This window comes from Sceloporus occidentalis, unplaced genomic scaffold (genome assembly GCF_023333645.1).
Source record: "Sceloporus occidentalis isolate IW3139 unplaced genomic scaffold, rSceOcc1.0.p SCAF_3, whole genome shotgun sequence".
Lineage (NCBI taxonomy): Eukaryota > Metazoa > Chordata > Lepidosauria > Squamata > Phrynosomatidae > Sceloporus > Sceloporus occidentalis.
In genome coordinates, this window is record NW_028316983.1 from 138,412,962 (window position 1) to 138,427,097 (window position 14,136).

The following is a 14,136-nucleotide window of genomic DNA, read 5'->3' on the forward strand; positions in this document are numbered from 1 at the left end:
ACACAGAGACAGGCTTAACTTTAAATGTAACAGAATTAGAACTCCTCAAAACCATTTTATGGGCACAACACGGATGCTCTTTAAATATTCAGGTCAAGATTATCAAAAGTACCAAGGCCTAGAATATTACTTTATAAAAGACACTCATTCTGTCGCTCACTACATCTGACCCAGGGACAACTGGCATTTCTCTTAGGGCAGGGCTGGCTGCTATGTCAGTGGAGTGGTGAATCTACTCTGGGATTAGTCTGAACAATAAAGAAGCTGAAGTGCTAAATTTATTTTGGAGACAAGGTTCAGCAACTTTTTTTTAAAAAAAAATTATCATTATTTACATGTTAAAATCAAAATTATACAACACAATACTACATTCAAACAAAAGTATGTAAACAATACAATACCTCATATACATGGTAACAACATAAAACACAACATTAGATAATATCACAATATACTGAACATTATTAATCTAAAAATCACAAAAATTACAATAACAAAGAAATAGAAACTGACTTCCTAAATACCTTCCTGGCTTGGTTTCTTACATCCCATATTATTATTATTTTCATTTATAATTACCAATAAATTTTCCTGCCACTCCCCCTCTGCACTTTCAGCATCTTTGATAACCCCTAACAAGGAGCAGACTCATCACTCCACTGATGTGAGATTCACTAACCACCACTGCCTTAGGTGAAACAATGCCTTGTTCTTATCACTTATCCGCAGGTAAAAGGTTGCTGGGGAAGAGTAAGAGCTCTTCTCTCTCTCTCTCTCTCTCTCTCTCTGTGTGTGTGTGTGTGTGTGTGTGTGTGTGTGTGTGTGTGTTAATATTATTAAACAAAAGTCTTCCGTGGTGCTCAGAGTAGCAGCGAACCCTGGATACTGCTGATTCTAACACCAGAGTCACGTTACTAAGGGTTATGATGCTTTAGCCCAGTGATGACAAACCTTTTAAGGACTGAATGCCCAAACTCAAAGGCGTTCAGGCGCTGGGTGTTACCTGGTGCTAGGAACGGAACTAGCCTCTACAGAAAGTGTACCCTGCTTCCACATTATCTCTTGCAGTTGCTCAAGTATCACTACCTGAGTAAGGTAATGTGGATTAAGCACTGAAGGAGTGGCAGACAGGGTTGTGCTCTGAGCAGTGCAGGAAATCCTTGGTCAATAGTGTAGAAATCAGAAGTGCTCAAGATCACTTCTTGCAAGAAGGTATGTGTAATATGTAACTAGCTGTTCTTTGACCCCCATTAAAGCAAAATGGGTAATGTTTATGGAGTCATTTTCTTCCTCTTCAAAGTAACATCATTATCACTTCTTACTTTGGAAAAATAACACTACTGGTAACAGCATTACATTTATTATCTACATATTATCTCTGCTGCATGTCTAGAATACTCTTTGCACTGCCCGCATCAATACATTTATCGATTAAAAAATTGGCTTTCATCCTTTGGTCCTCCAGATGTTTTTCATTTCAAATCTCAGAAGTCTGATGCTGCCATACAGACAGGCTAAAATAAAGCTGCTTCAGGTCACTTTGAAGGTATGCTGTTTAAATGACACACACATCTTAAGAGGCCAGAAGCTGCACCAATCCTGTGCTCAAGTCCTTAGGGCTGGAGCGTGGCTTTGGCACGGCTTCTGGCCTCTTAGGTTGCATGCATCATTTAAACAGCATACCTCCAAAGTGACCCGAAGCAGCTTTATTTTGGCCTGTCTATACAAGCTCTAATGTCATTAGACTTCTGGGAGTTAAACTCCCAGACATCTAAAAGTTAGACCAAAAATTGAGAACCACTGCACATATCTTCTCATAATTAAAAAAGTATGTTTTACTTAGGGGGAAACACCCAGTATTTCTAGAGTGTTTGTTGCTCTTGTGTGCCTTCAAGTCATAGTCCTCCCACAAATCTTTGCCATTATTTCCTCCCGACAACTTGCAAGTCTGGTTACTACACTGTTGATAATAATGGAAAACATAGTGGGCCAAAAAATAAATTACAAATTAGAACATTATTTTGAGAAAAACAGCCATTTAGTCTGCAATTACTACATAACAACCAATATTGTCTGTTTTATAAATGCAAAGCAATCAGATAATATCCACATAAACCAAATCCATGACTGTTAAATAGCACTGAAATATTACCATAGAGAAAAAGGGTTTATTTTTGCAAAGTCTTAGTGCTCAGGAGGGATGAGGATTGCAAATGTGTCCTCCCTTCTCCTCTCCAAAAAGGTTCACGTGAGTTTTCAATCTTTTGTTATCTTTTTTGGGAATACTGTAATCTAAAAATTAACATGTCATGTTTCTACATCTCAGGATAAATATTTGCATTTGACAACCAGGGTTGTGCTGATGAAAGCCATCACTTCCATCATGACAGACTGTCAAGACTAAACAAGAGGTGGAAACAGTAAATGGATAAAGGAGGAAACACTTTAAAAAATGTTTCAAGAAATTATTTTAACCCATCCCTGCTAGTTATCTGTCTCTAATACTCAATCAAGACTTCTTGTTCCTTTTATGTACTGTGATTTTTTTTCTCCTCAAATCTTAGAGGGTTAGGTTGTGGGTTTGCAATTTAAAAACAGGGTTTTTATAGTTCTCTAATTCAAACTTAGGAGGTTTGATACTGGTCTTAGGGAAGAGGCAAAGAATGTGTGGCACCTAGGCCCATTTTGAAGCAATTGTCCAAACATTTGATGCTTATCATAGTGAAAAGCTGTCAGTTGCTATCATTTTTATATTTTAAAAGAGCGCTTTTACTATAAAATACCCATGCTGCATAAATTTTCAGCAAAGTCTGCCTCAGGGCAGAATTAGTGACAGAAGCACAGCTAAGGAGTACGGCAACATTATAATATACCGGTGCCTGGTTTTCACTTCACACACCAAGCCTGTTTCCACAGTAGGCCATTTCATGCTGCTGAGGCAAACTTTTTTGCAGTCTCTTGGCAGTAAAATAAAATTGGTGACTCCACATTGTGTTTGGTTTATTTCTTTAAAAATCTAGGCTATCTATCCCAAAGAAACTGCATCCCTTATGCATGTTAATTCAGAAATCATATTCAGTAAGGAATTTATCACTACACCCAACCTTAAAATTATTTGTTTAACTTTTGTCCTCTTCCAAGGTTTTTCAAGTGGCTTCTACTTTTCAGCTACTTACTCTTTAATTGCTATCTTCTTGTTCACTCTTTTGGTGATGGAATTTCTACATCGGCATTTTATTAGCCATTTCCTGTTCCCAGGGACAGTGGGACTTAATTGCTAGTTTCCCCATTGCAGCCAGAACGACTGATCATTAAATAAAAGTATTAACAGTTAAGGCAGAAGTGTACAATTTTTCTGGCCCGGAGGTCTATGTGAGATGCTGGTTCATGGAATGCACACAGAGACACACAAATACACATATTAGTACTGTCTTATTCCTAAAACCAAGCAATCCCTTTATTTATTTATTTATTTATTTATTTATTTATTTATTCCCCCCCCCCCCCCCCAATTCCAGGGTAGCTAAAAGAGAAAGCAAAGCTGATATAAACAGAGTGGCTAAAATGCAAGATGGAGAATCCTTGTTTCAAAGTTCACACTATTTAATATCTTTTAAAATGAACTTTAGAAATTCACTACATCACAGCCGGAGGGTCATCTCTCACCTGCAATATGGGAATAATGAAGGATTATGGAAATGATGCACATGATAAATGTTGAATGCCAATAACAATAATGCTATATAAATGTTCAGAGTTTTATATATATTTGGGTGCTAAGATTGGGCTGCATAGTTATCATGTCAGGGATGATGGGAGTTGTAGCTCTTCACCTCTGGCTCGAACTCCTCTGGTTTTCTTCCAAGATCCTGGCCACAATTAAGTCTCTAGTCAACTCTGCTTCCGGTAAGTTTTGCAAACTGTTGGTAATGTTCCCCCAAGAAGGGTCTAGGGATTCAATCAATATGTAGCACTGCTGTTCTCTACTTATTTCAACTCCTCTTAGCTCAGCCTGCACAAACAAGTCTTGCATCGTTTTTAAATGCTCTACCACACACTGTCCTTTTGCCATCTTCTGCCTATAAATTCTCTTAGACCATAGCATTTTTGCAAAGGCAGTCAAAGGAGTGTGTAGTCTTTGAAGTGTTTCCCACACATCTTTCGTGGTCTGTTTATCCCTTACGTCATTAATCAAGTCTTCTTCCAGCATTAAATAAAGACAAGCCTTGGCTTTATTATCTTTCTCTTTCGTGGCTGCATTTGCTGCAGCTGGCAGCCCGGCTTCAACAGTGGCCCACAAACTTTCTTTTACAAGCAGAGACTGGGCATAAATCTTCCAGGTGGAGTAGTTGCTTCTGTTCAATTTACTAAATTTCAAAATCTCCATCTTAATTTGTGCAGTGACTCAATTGACACAGTCCTTCTGAGTATGCACAGCTGACCCCTTTCGGGCTTAATCAAAACACAGGAGGAGTTACTCACGGAGCTTATCAGTGCAGTGCAAACAGCTTGCTCTGATCTGTCTTCCACAAAACTGTCTTCCACTCTCTGGAACTTTCAGCTTCTGTGGATGCTGGGTGCTGCAGTATCTGGGCCCATAACCCTTGTCAGGGATGATGGGAGTTGTAGCTCTTCACCTCTGGCTCGAACTCACCACCTTGTTACGCACCGGCGCTGACCAGTTTTGGCCAGTGGTTAAAGCTTTGCTCTAAAGCAGCAGAGTTACAGAGAATAGGCTGAAGACCCTGACAAACTCTCCAAGCCTTCTCACTCTTGCTTCCACAGAAGTCTTCCCACTTCTTCAGGATCCAGCTGGCTCTTGTATCTTCACTCAAGACACCAGACAACTCAGTAGTCTTATATAAAAGATCTACTTTATTCTACTATATACAGCTCCAAAACTACTCCTCACTACTACTACCCACTACTACTACCCACAAAATACATTAGGATTCATAGCCATTATTATAGTCATTGGATAATACCACCCACTCTTGTCAGTTTCCACCCAGTGGGCGTGTACATCCACTCTCATTGGTTCTCTTGTTTCTACCCAGAATTAATGATTTCATCATCTCAGCCTTGACCACTTAACAATTCTCAGGTGTGTTCAATTATCCACTTTGCATTTCTGTCCTTGGCATTTAGGACTTTTTAATTCCATTACCTTTTACACCTGTGTGGCTCTTAATTGCTTCTGCTGAGTCACCCTGACTCTCACATACATGTTTTATTTCATTCACTGTATATCCCATGCTGCTTTTCCTTAACATATCAAACTATACACAGAGTCATAGAAACACAGAATTGGAAGAGAGCACAATGGCCATCCAGTCTAACCCTCTGCCATGCAAATATATACATTCAAAGCACTCCCAACAGAGGGGCAGCCAAGTTCTTTTTAAAAACCTCCAAAGAAGGAGAATCCACCACTTCCCAAGGCAACATGTTTCTTTGTCAAACAGCACTTATTTTCAGGAAGTTCTTCCCAATGTCTAGGTGTATCTCTTCCCTGTACCTTGATTCCACTGTTCCATGTCCTAGTTGCTGGAGCAGCAGAAAACAGGCTTGCTCCATCCTCAATATGACATCTCTTCAAATATTTAATCATAGCTATCATGTCACCCCTTAACCTTCTCTTCTCCAGGCTAAACACAGCCAGCTCCCAAAGCAAACTCCTCATAGGACATGGTTTCCTGAGCTTTCACCATTTTGGTCGTCCTCCTCTGGACATGCTGTATATGATTATCCCACTTGCAACCCATTCGTTATTTCTCAAACTATGTGATAAGAAGATTTTGTTTGATTTATGAGCTAACAGATTATGGGAGTATGGAAGCCAGGGCTGCATTCGCTGAAGCAGTTTATGCACCATAGAAGTTAATATCTGAAGTTAAATAGACATTAACTTCAATGTCTGTTTACTATAATCACAAATAATCTCACAAGTAATCTCAGTTGTACATCAGAATTAAACCTCGTTTAGTAAGCAAATATCACATTATATAATTTTCAGAAGTACAAGCAGTGGCAACAACAACAATAAAATTGTAAGTTCACTTTAACATGCACACTCCTTTCATTCTATAGCTCCCACGGCAGTTATGGTAGGCCTACAATATATATACTATATACCATTTATTATGGAACTTGGACCTGTTGGGAAACAAGCATTCTTGCACCTGCTTCATAAATAGCACAGCAATAAACTCAGGTGTGTCACTGCATGCACACTCAACAGGGAATCAATGCCAATCTTGGCTCCCAACTAAATGTGAATTTACAAACACATTTTCCCCTACTTACAATTTATATTTTTAGGCATGCACAGTAAAAATGTAATCTATCAACAGGCCCTTATCTTTTAAAACTTCTTTTAGTGTCAAATGCACTGCAGATAAAACCTTCTCCTGCTTTAAGCAAAACCTAGGATTTTCAGAGGCTGTTTTAATGCAACATGATGCAACCTGCTATTAGGGACCCTTTACTGACTGTGATGAAACAAACAAACAAGCCCACCACTCTTTCCTACAAGTGAACAAGAAATATCCAGGCTAATAGCTTCCCATTCATTAACAAAAACACACATAGAAAGCACAGTGTGTTTATAAAGCATTTCAAAAATTCTAATAGTTCTTAAACCTCAGGCAGTCTTTGAGCATCCAAGTGTAGATAAATGTTTGGTTAGCAAATGACTTAGCTGTAAGGATTGCTGCTCCGCTGAGAGGGGCAGATCATAGAATTACTCTAGGGCCAGAAAAGGTCTCATCACAAACTGACTGCAAAAAATACATAAAGTTGCCAGATGCCCTTGTTTTAAATGATGTCCTTTATTTAAATATGCTGGGGAAAAATAATCTGCTGCTCCACACATGAGCCTGTTAACAGATTTTGTGGAAGGGAAGAAGCAATTCATCTTTAGCAGGGAATGTTTTGACATGCAAACAGTAAGTGACATTTTAAACCATAAAACCTTGCTCTGTGGTTTTCTTTGAATGTTACTTTGCTAGCACTAGAGTTGGTGGAAATTTTATTTTTATGCTTTCATTGGAAGAGGCTGCTGCCTGGAATTTGACTGTCTTGACCTCTTTGACAGAGATTCAAGGAAGGTCATCTTCCCAGGAGACCTCACACTGCCTACATCCATCAGAATGAGATTGGGAACTTTCCATATCCTTTGAACAACAGGAATTACTACTTGCCTCCAAACACTGGGAGCAGTGACACTGGACAGGCGGGCAATTATACAGCTCCAAGCTTGGTAGAGCATGGTGTGTGTGTGTGTGTGAGAGGGGGGGGGGACTATAGTTCTCAGAATTCCCCAGCTAGCTTGTCCCATGTTGGCCAAAGGATTCTTGAAGTTATAGCCCAAAAGGTAATTTCCTCAAACTCAGCCCTGAGAGCAGGAACCTCCCTGTAAATTAGACAGTACTTCTAAGCACAGCAGAAATGGTTAGATGATGTTTGCCCTCCCCCAGATGCAAGCTAGAGAAAAGGAATGGAAATAATATTTGAAAATATTTGGGAAATGATTGAAAAACATGTTTTTCAATTGTTGAGAAACTCTGGTAAGACTCCTGAACTGATCAGAATCTTTGCAGTCTGGAACTTATTCTGTCCAAAATTTTTACATGGCTGTTCTGTGCAGAAAAACAGACTTTTGTGCAAGAAGCACTATTTGTCTGCATGGAAAATATTGCTTCCAGCACAGAAAATGCTGTTTTCTATGCAGAACATGCTATATGTGGGGATTTATTTTATGTAAAATTCACATACGTTTGATTTGCATAGAAAGCAGCATTTTTCTACTTAGCAATTAATATTTTTGCATTGAAACACTATTTTCCATGCAGGAAATGTACAAATTTTGTGCAGGAAAAGTCCCAAATTGTGAATAGCCTTGGTTTATAGGCCTCAGGGAGGTGGGGGTTTTGCTCAGTGGAAGTGAGTCAGAGACTTGGTGGCGAACGTTGCTCAGCTCACAGGTGTTTAGCGGGGGAGTTGTGAGGGGGAGGCCTTGAGTTCTGTTAAGTAATAAGTATGGACAGTGAGAGAGCTGCTGCAGTCACCTGCAACAGCTGTGGTATGTTGGTTTTCTTGCCAAAGGATGTGGGTGACTTTACCTGCAACAAGTGGAAGTTGGCTCCCTTGTCTGAAGAGAATGTTCCCAGCTTGAGGCCCATTTATCCACTCTGCAGCATATTAGGGACCAAAAGGATTTCTTGTACAGAGAGGAGCAGACTTTCATGACTGAGAAATACACAGGGAATGTCCCTGGAGAGAAGGTCAGTTCCCATACACAGAAGATAGACAATTGGAGGTATGTGACATATAGAAGTAGAAGCACCAGGGATCATTCTGTAAATTTGGAGCTGCAGAATCGTTTGACTTTCTCTCCCTTATCAGTAATGATGAGGGAAAACAAGAAGAGGAACAGTGTCAGTCCTCAGAGAAGGTCCATGTGACCTTGGAAGATTCAGCAGATGGAATGGTCTCTGCCAAACCTCAGAGGAGGTGCGTGGTGGTGGTGACATGATAGCCATGTTCAAATATTTGAAGGGATGTCATACTGGAAGTAGAGCAAGCTTGTTTTCTGCAGCTCCAGAGAATAGGACCTGGAGTAATGGATTCAAACTACAGGAGAAGAGATTCCATCTCGACATTAGGAAGACCTTCCTGATGGTAAGAGCTGTTCAACAGTTGAACATGCTGCCTCAGAGTGTGATGGATTATCCTTCTTGGAGATTTTTAAACAGAAACTGGACATTCATCTGTAGGGAATGCTTTGATTGTTTTTTCCTGATGGCAGGGGATGGACTGGATGGCCCTTTTGGTCTCTTCCAACTCTAGAATTCTATGACTATATTCATGAGACATGGAGATGCTGATTCGGTTGACTGCAAGATTGGCAGGTCAGCAGTTCAAGGCCCAAGTACTGCATGATGGGGTGAACTCCCATCACTAGTCCCAGCTTCTGCCAACCTAGCAAAAGCATGTAAACGTACAATTACAGTCCTCCCTCCGTTCTCATGGTCTTTAAACTTGCGTCCCTTGGCTTATGCGCGAGGGACGAACGGAGGGGGAAACAATGGGGCATATGCCCGAGGCGGATGCCTGCACACTCCTGTGGCTGTGCACCTATATTCAAGCCAATGGGGGTTTTGTGAGGGGGTCTGGAACAGAGCCCCTGCAAAAAAGGAGGGGCAACTGTAGATACATAGTTACCACTTCAGTGGGAAGGTAACAGCATTCTGTGCAGTCATGTTGGCCACATGATCACAGAGCTATATTTGACTATACTGTATTTCTTGTTTTGTATTTGTTAAGTGCTTTTCTTTATTGTTTCCATGTTTTTTTATCTTGCTTTACATAATAAAAAACTACTTTTTTTTAAAGAATGCAATCGTGCATTAAAAACAATGGAGTTTCTCCTTCTGTTGAGCTTAATACTTAATAGGATCAACTCCTGCCATCCTTAGGAACTCTGAGGTCTCATAATACCTGAACAATCTGTTATGTTTGCCCCACTGCTACATCCTGCTTCTGGCTGATTTCTGCTACAAGTTCATTCATTCGCTACAGGTTAGTTTTCTCGAGAAGTCTCCTTAGCCACACTGGAACAGAAGAGGGGAAAGGTTTCCAATTATTCTGAACATCTAGGTATAGGTCTTACATTTTTTACAGGGATTTCCATCATGTGAATATTTCTTCTAAGGCTAGGTATCTGGAATGTGACTGCTGCACAATAATAATGACTGAGTGAGAGTGCCAAGTAGGGCCTGCCAGTACAGAAGCCCTGTTGTATTTCCAAAGAGAGAGAAAAGAAAGCCGGGAAAATGCACTGGGGAATTTTGTACATCAATTTGGCTATCTAAAAGGCTTCTTGCACACTCTAAAACAGATGCACTTCCTGACCGACCTTTACAAGAAACCAAACTGGGAAGTCCATAAAATATTTACATCCCTTCTGCCTGGCAAGCTCATTAGCTATTGCAAGGGCTGTTTGCTATTTAACTTTCTTTCAGCCAGCTTTACAAAAGGGTATTCCTTTGCATACTACATGACCTGTGTTTTCTTTAAAAGTCCCCTTCTTTATGTGCTACTAGATGAAAATATACAAAGGTATGGAGATTTTATCTTCAACTCCAGCAGCCTAGATGTATCAAAAGATATGTCTGAATACCTATTGAAAATTCTGAAAGCAGATTTCCTTGTTTATCATGAATTCTTCAGGTCAGAAGTTACAAACACAGTCAAGGATGAGTAGAATCTTTTGATGTCATTCAGAACAGGGAAGGTGTTGTTGTTTTTCCTATGTGAATATAATTTAGTGTTGCTTTGCCCCACATCCAGAGATCTCTGGATAGTTCTGAAGACAAGAAGAGAACTCACCAGACTGTGCAGCAAGTCTCAGATGTATCCAATAAAGATGTTGGCCCTGGTTGGTACCAAGGGATCTGATCCTAGAGATGGTTGGCTGTCTCACTATGGCAGTGGCTTCCATGTCAGTGGGGTGATGGGCCCACTATGGGTTTATTTGAAACATTAAAGGAGCTATGTAAGATGCTAAACTCATCACTCCCACCACCAACTAGATTCAGCATCTTGGACAGCTGACATTTGAACCACCAGTCACCAGAGCGTTACAGGCAATGCCAACAATAAAAGTACTCATGTTTAGTCTGTTTCTATTCTCAGGCAACAATTTTAAGCAAAACTCCATCATAAGGAGAAACAAATGTACAAGAGATAAAATTTCTGTTTGCTCTGTTCGGCTTCTAATGTTGGCATGTGCTGTTTCATGCTGCAGAAGCAGCCTGTTCTTTTCGAATGTGGGGTGGGTGGCTGGGTGAGTGTCCTGGAGAGTGTAATGGTGGTTCAGGACAAGCGACAAAGAAATCAGTACAGCTAGTTCACTTATTTCAGTGTGCAAAATTTCCAAGGCATGCCCTGCTCTTTTGTTGCTGTTGCTTTAGTCTCCATTGTTCAAAAAGTGCCATATAGTGCTCTTCAAGATCTATATGGAATGGTCCAGGTTCAATCCAAAGGATGGTCCAGACCAAAGGATGCTGGCAGCCCTTCTTTGGAAGCAATTTCTAAAGCAGGGATGCCAGTATCCTCTGGTCTTCCCAGAATCTGCTATCTGGGCTCTTTTCTTCACCTTTCTCATCAGAGAAAACCTCCTTCAGGTAGAACATGCCCTGGGCTACTTAAATGTCTGAACATGCTGCCATGTTAAAATAATCTCTCTCCGTGTTTCCGAGTTCTCATCCTGACATAAACAATCCATTATAGAGCAGCTAATTATATCCATGGAACGTGTGTAGGTCAACTTCCATTACATTTATTTATTTATTTATTTATTTATTTATTTATTTATTTATTTTCCATTTATTTCCATTTATTTCAACTTCACAAGACAGTCATATAATTCCACCATTATTTTGATTTTTCAAAGTTACCAGACTCAGTGAAATGGAAGGAAACAACTGGATGCAGAGTGGGATGCAGATTCTATTAGAGTGGGATGCAGATTCTGTTAGCAAATTTGTTTTCAGACAAATTAGAAAGGAACTATAAATACTAATGCCAAGTTATAAAATATTATTCCTTTTTTATCTTAATGCTTCACATAGGAAACTCAGTATTCTCTTCCTAAGAAATTGCATAGAGAGCCCATAATGCAATCTCAGTATTTTAGTTATAGGTTTATCATGCCACCAAGGGTTGGTTTGATTAAATTATTTACAAATCTAATGTATAAAACAACTACGACATGTTTATGAAACATGTTTAAGAAACATGAGCTTCAGTTTTTGAATTGTTGTGTGATGTTATCTGTGTGCAAGTAAAGACAGGTCATGCTAAATGTTACAGTTGTCACTGGAAGAGTATCACCAGATAGTAAGTGAACCCTGGCCTACAGAGAAATCTTAACTACCATCTTTGTGTTATGATTCATCATATACCAGTTATGACCTGCCATATATATGGAGCAAGGGTGTGGATATATATTGTTATGGTGGCATGGGCCATGGTATATGTTACAGTTGGGATAAAGGATCTGTTACCACAAGGAAACTACTGAGAATTCTTTCCCATCTATTAATTGTATTATTTCAGGATATATTTTTATCCCACCGTTTTAAACTAAAGAAGATTTCTAAGGAGTGCTCAAATTTAATATTACAATATTACAAGAGATATCAAAACAATGAATAAAACAAAACACTAACACCCAGACAGCAGAAAGAAATCAGGAAACTAACACAACATTTCCTGAAAGATTATCTGAAAAGTCCTTTGGGAAAACACAGATGGCTAAGTGGCAAAAGACCTTTGGTGACCTGAATTTTCTCTGCATGAGGAGATAGGATGTACAGCTGCAAAATCGAACAAGGCTTAGCAAAGACTGCTGTCTCTTGGGTGGCTCAGTTTTTCACATACCAGGAGACTTCAAATCCAGGTTTGCCATCTATTCCTGTGCTTCTCAAACTACTTGATGTGGAGGACCGGAATTCCCCCCCCCCCACACACACACACACACTGTGCCAGGAAACAACACCATATCTGTTCCCATTGGCTATAGTTGTTTCTTTCCTAGTAGAGACTGGCAGCCAACGGCTTGGGAACTAGGACCAGCTCAAGGACTACCACTTTGAGTAGCAACGATCTAGTCTACAATCAACAGAAAAACCTTGTTTCCCCAACAAATGTTGAGCACAATTTCCCTGAACCTTGCATAGTGTACATTTGTATCATCTTAGATAAGAAAGAGAGTGTTGGGTTTTGTTATCATCTTGGAAATAGTCTCTGAGTTATGCATGTAGCACAAAATATAAAATGGTCCTGGGTTCAAGCATCAGATTAGCCTAATTCATACTTGCTGCAGACTAGTTAAATAAGAAGTCTGAGTGGTGGTTAAAGAAATTCTACACCCTCAAAATCATAGCTTTTCAAATTGCATGATTAAGCAAAAAGAAATGCAACTCACTAATTCTGATCGGAATCCCCATTTTTCACATGTCTTTGCTGTGAAAACCTGAGAGAAATGGAATATGTCTGCTGCTCACTAACCACCCTGATCATCTTGAGTAGGACCAGATGTCTTCTGCAAGCCCTGCTGAACTAAGTAAGCATCAGCAAAGCAACAAATCTTCCACTCAGCATCATATTCTAAGCACCAAAAAAAAATTCATTCTTTCCTGAATGATAGCGAGCAGTACTTTGCCCCACATATGTTGCTCTCCTTCTACTAGCAAACAGCTGAAATCTTTCCCAGAAAGGATACTATTAAAAAAATTAACAGAGGCAGGCTTACCGTTACACCAAAGAAGCTAGTCTGGTTCATTGCATCCAGGAAAATTTTTCCAAGATCTTTGTTGGTGTAGTTAAAGTCCTCAATTTTTTGGTTTTTGTTGGTGGCATTGAGAATCTTCATCGCTTGCTGCAGTGTTTTGGCAATAACCCATATTCCATCATAAGCAAAGCCATGGAACTTACTTGGCTCAACATTTCCACGCCTTTGATCATACTCCTTTTCATATTGCTGTGGTGTCTGTAGGAAAAGATTACAAGACAGATTAACCGGTCAGCATGTCAAAAATCAGGGTTAGCATGTGCTTAAAATCACAATTGGATGTTTAGATCAAAATCAGTGAAGTCTCTTGGACCATGTAGTGCTTCAGCAAAATAATGAAAAGTGCTTTATTTTGTGATTTCAGAACCTCCAATATACACAACACCTTACAGGGTGTAAAACACCGCCCGCCCCCCCCGCCCCCAAATTTAGCATCATATAGAAAGGAAATGAGAATAGAGGCAAGGATGCATTATGCCTGCTTAGGCTCAGTTAGATAAGGATGTTACAATTAAAGGGTTGTGTTAAAAGCTTCACAGTAAAGGTGGGTTTACATAGGGTATTTGTAAACATTTTCTGGTAATTGTAAAACAGGTCAAGCAGCAACACATGCAAACAGAAACACGTGGGTTGATTTCTACTGTGTAGAGGACAGTGTACAGTACTTTTTACTATTGAGCAATGCTGTGATACATTTGACTGGAGAAAATCTCATTATCTTTCAGTTAATGATCAAGCATTCCTACATAGGTAGGCCATTTGTACACAATCAAAAT

The 14,136-nt window shown here is 39.7% G+C and overlaps 1 protein-coding gene across 1 annotated transcript in view; it reads right to left on the reverse strand.

The window, feature by feature from the left end:
* LOC149316874 (gamma-aminobutyric acid type B receptor subunit 2-like) overlaps positions 1–14,136 on the reverse strand; it is a 360,242-nt gene that overhangs the window by 200,363 nt on the left and 145,743 nt on the right. The window contains exon 7 of the mRNA XM_089516428.1: positions 13,322–13,558. Coding sequence (XP_089372554.1) covers positions 13,322–13,558 — 237 coding nt within the window. The remainder of the gene's footprint in view (positions 1–13,321; positions 13,559–14,136) is intronic.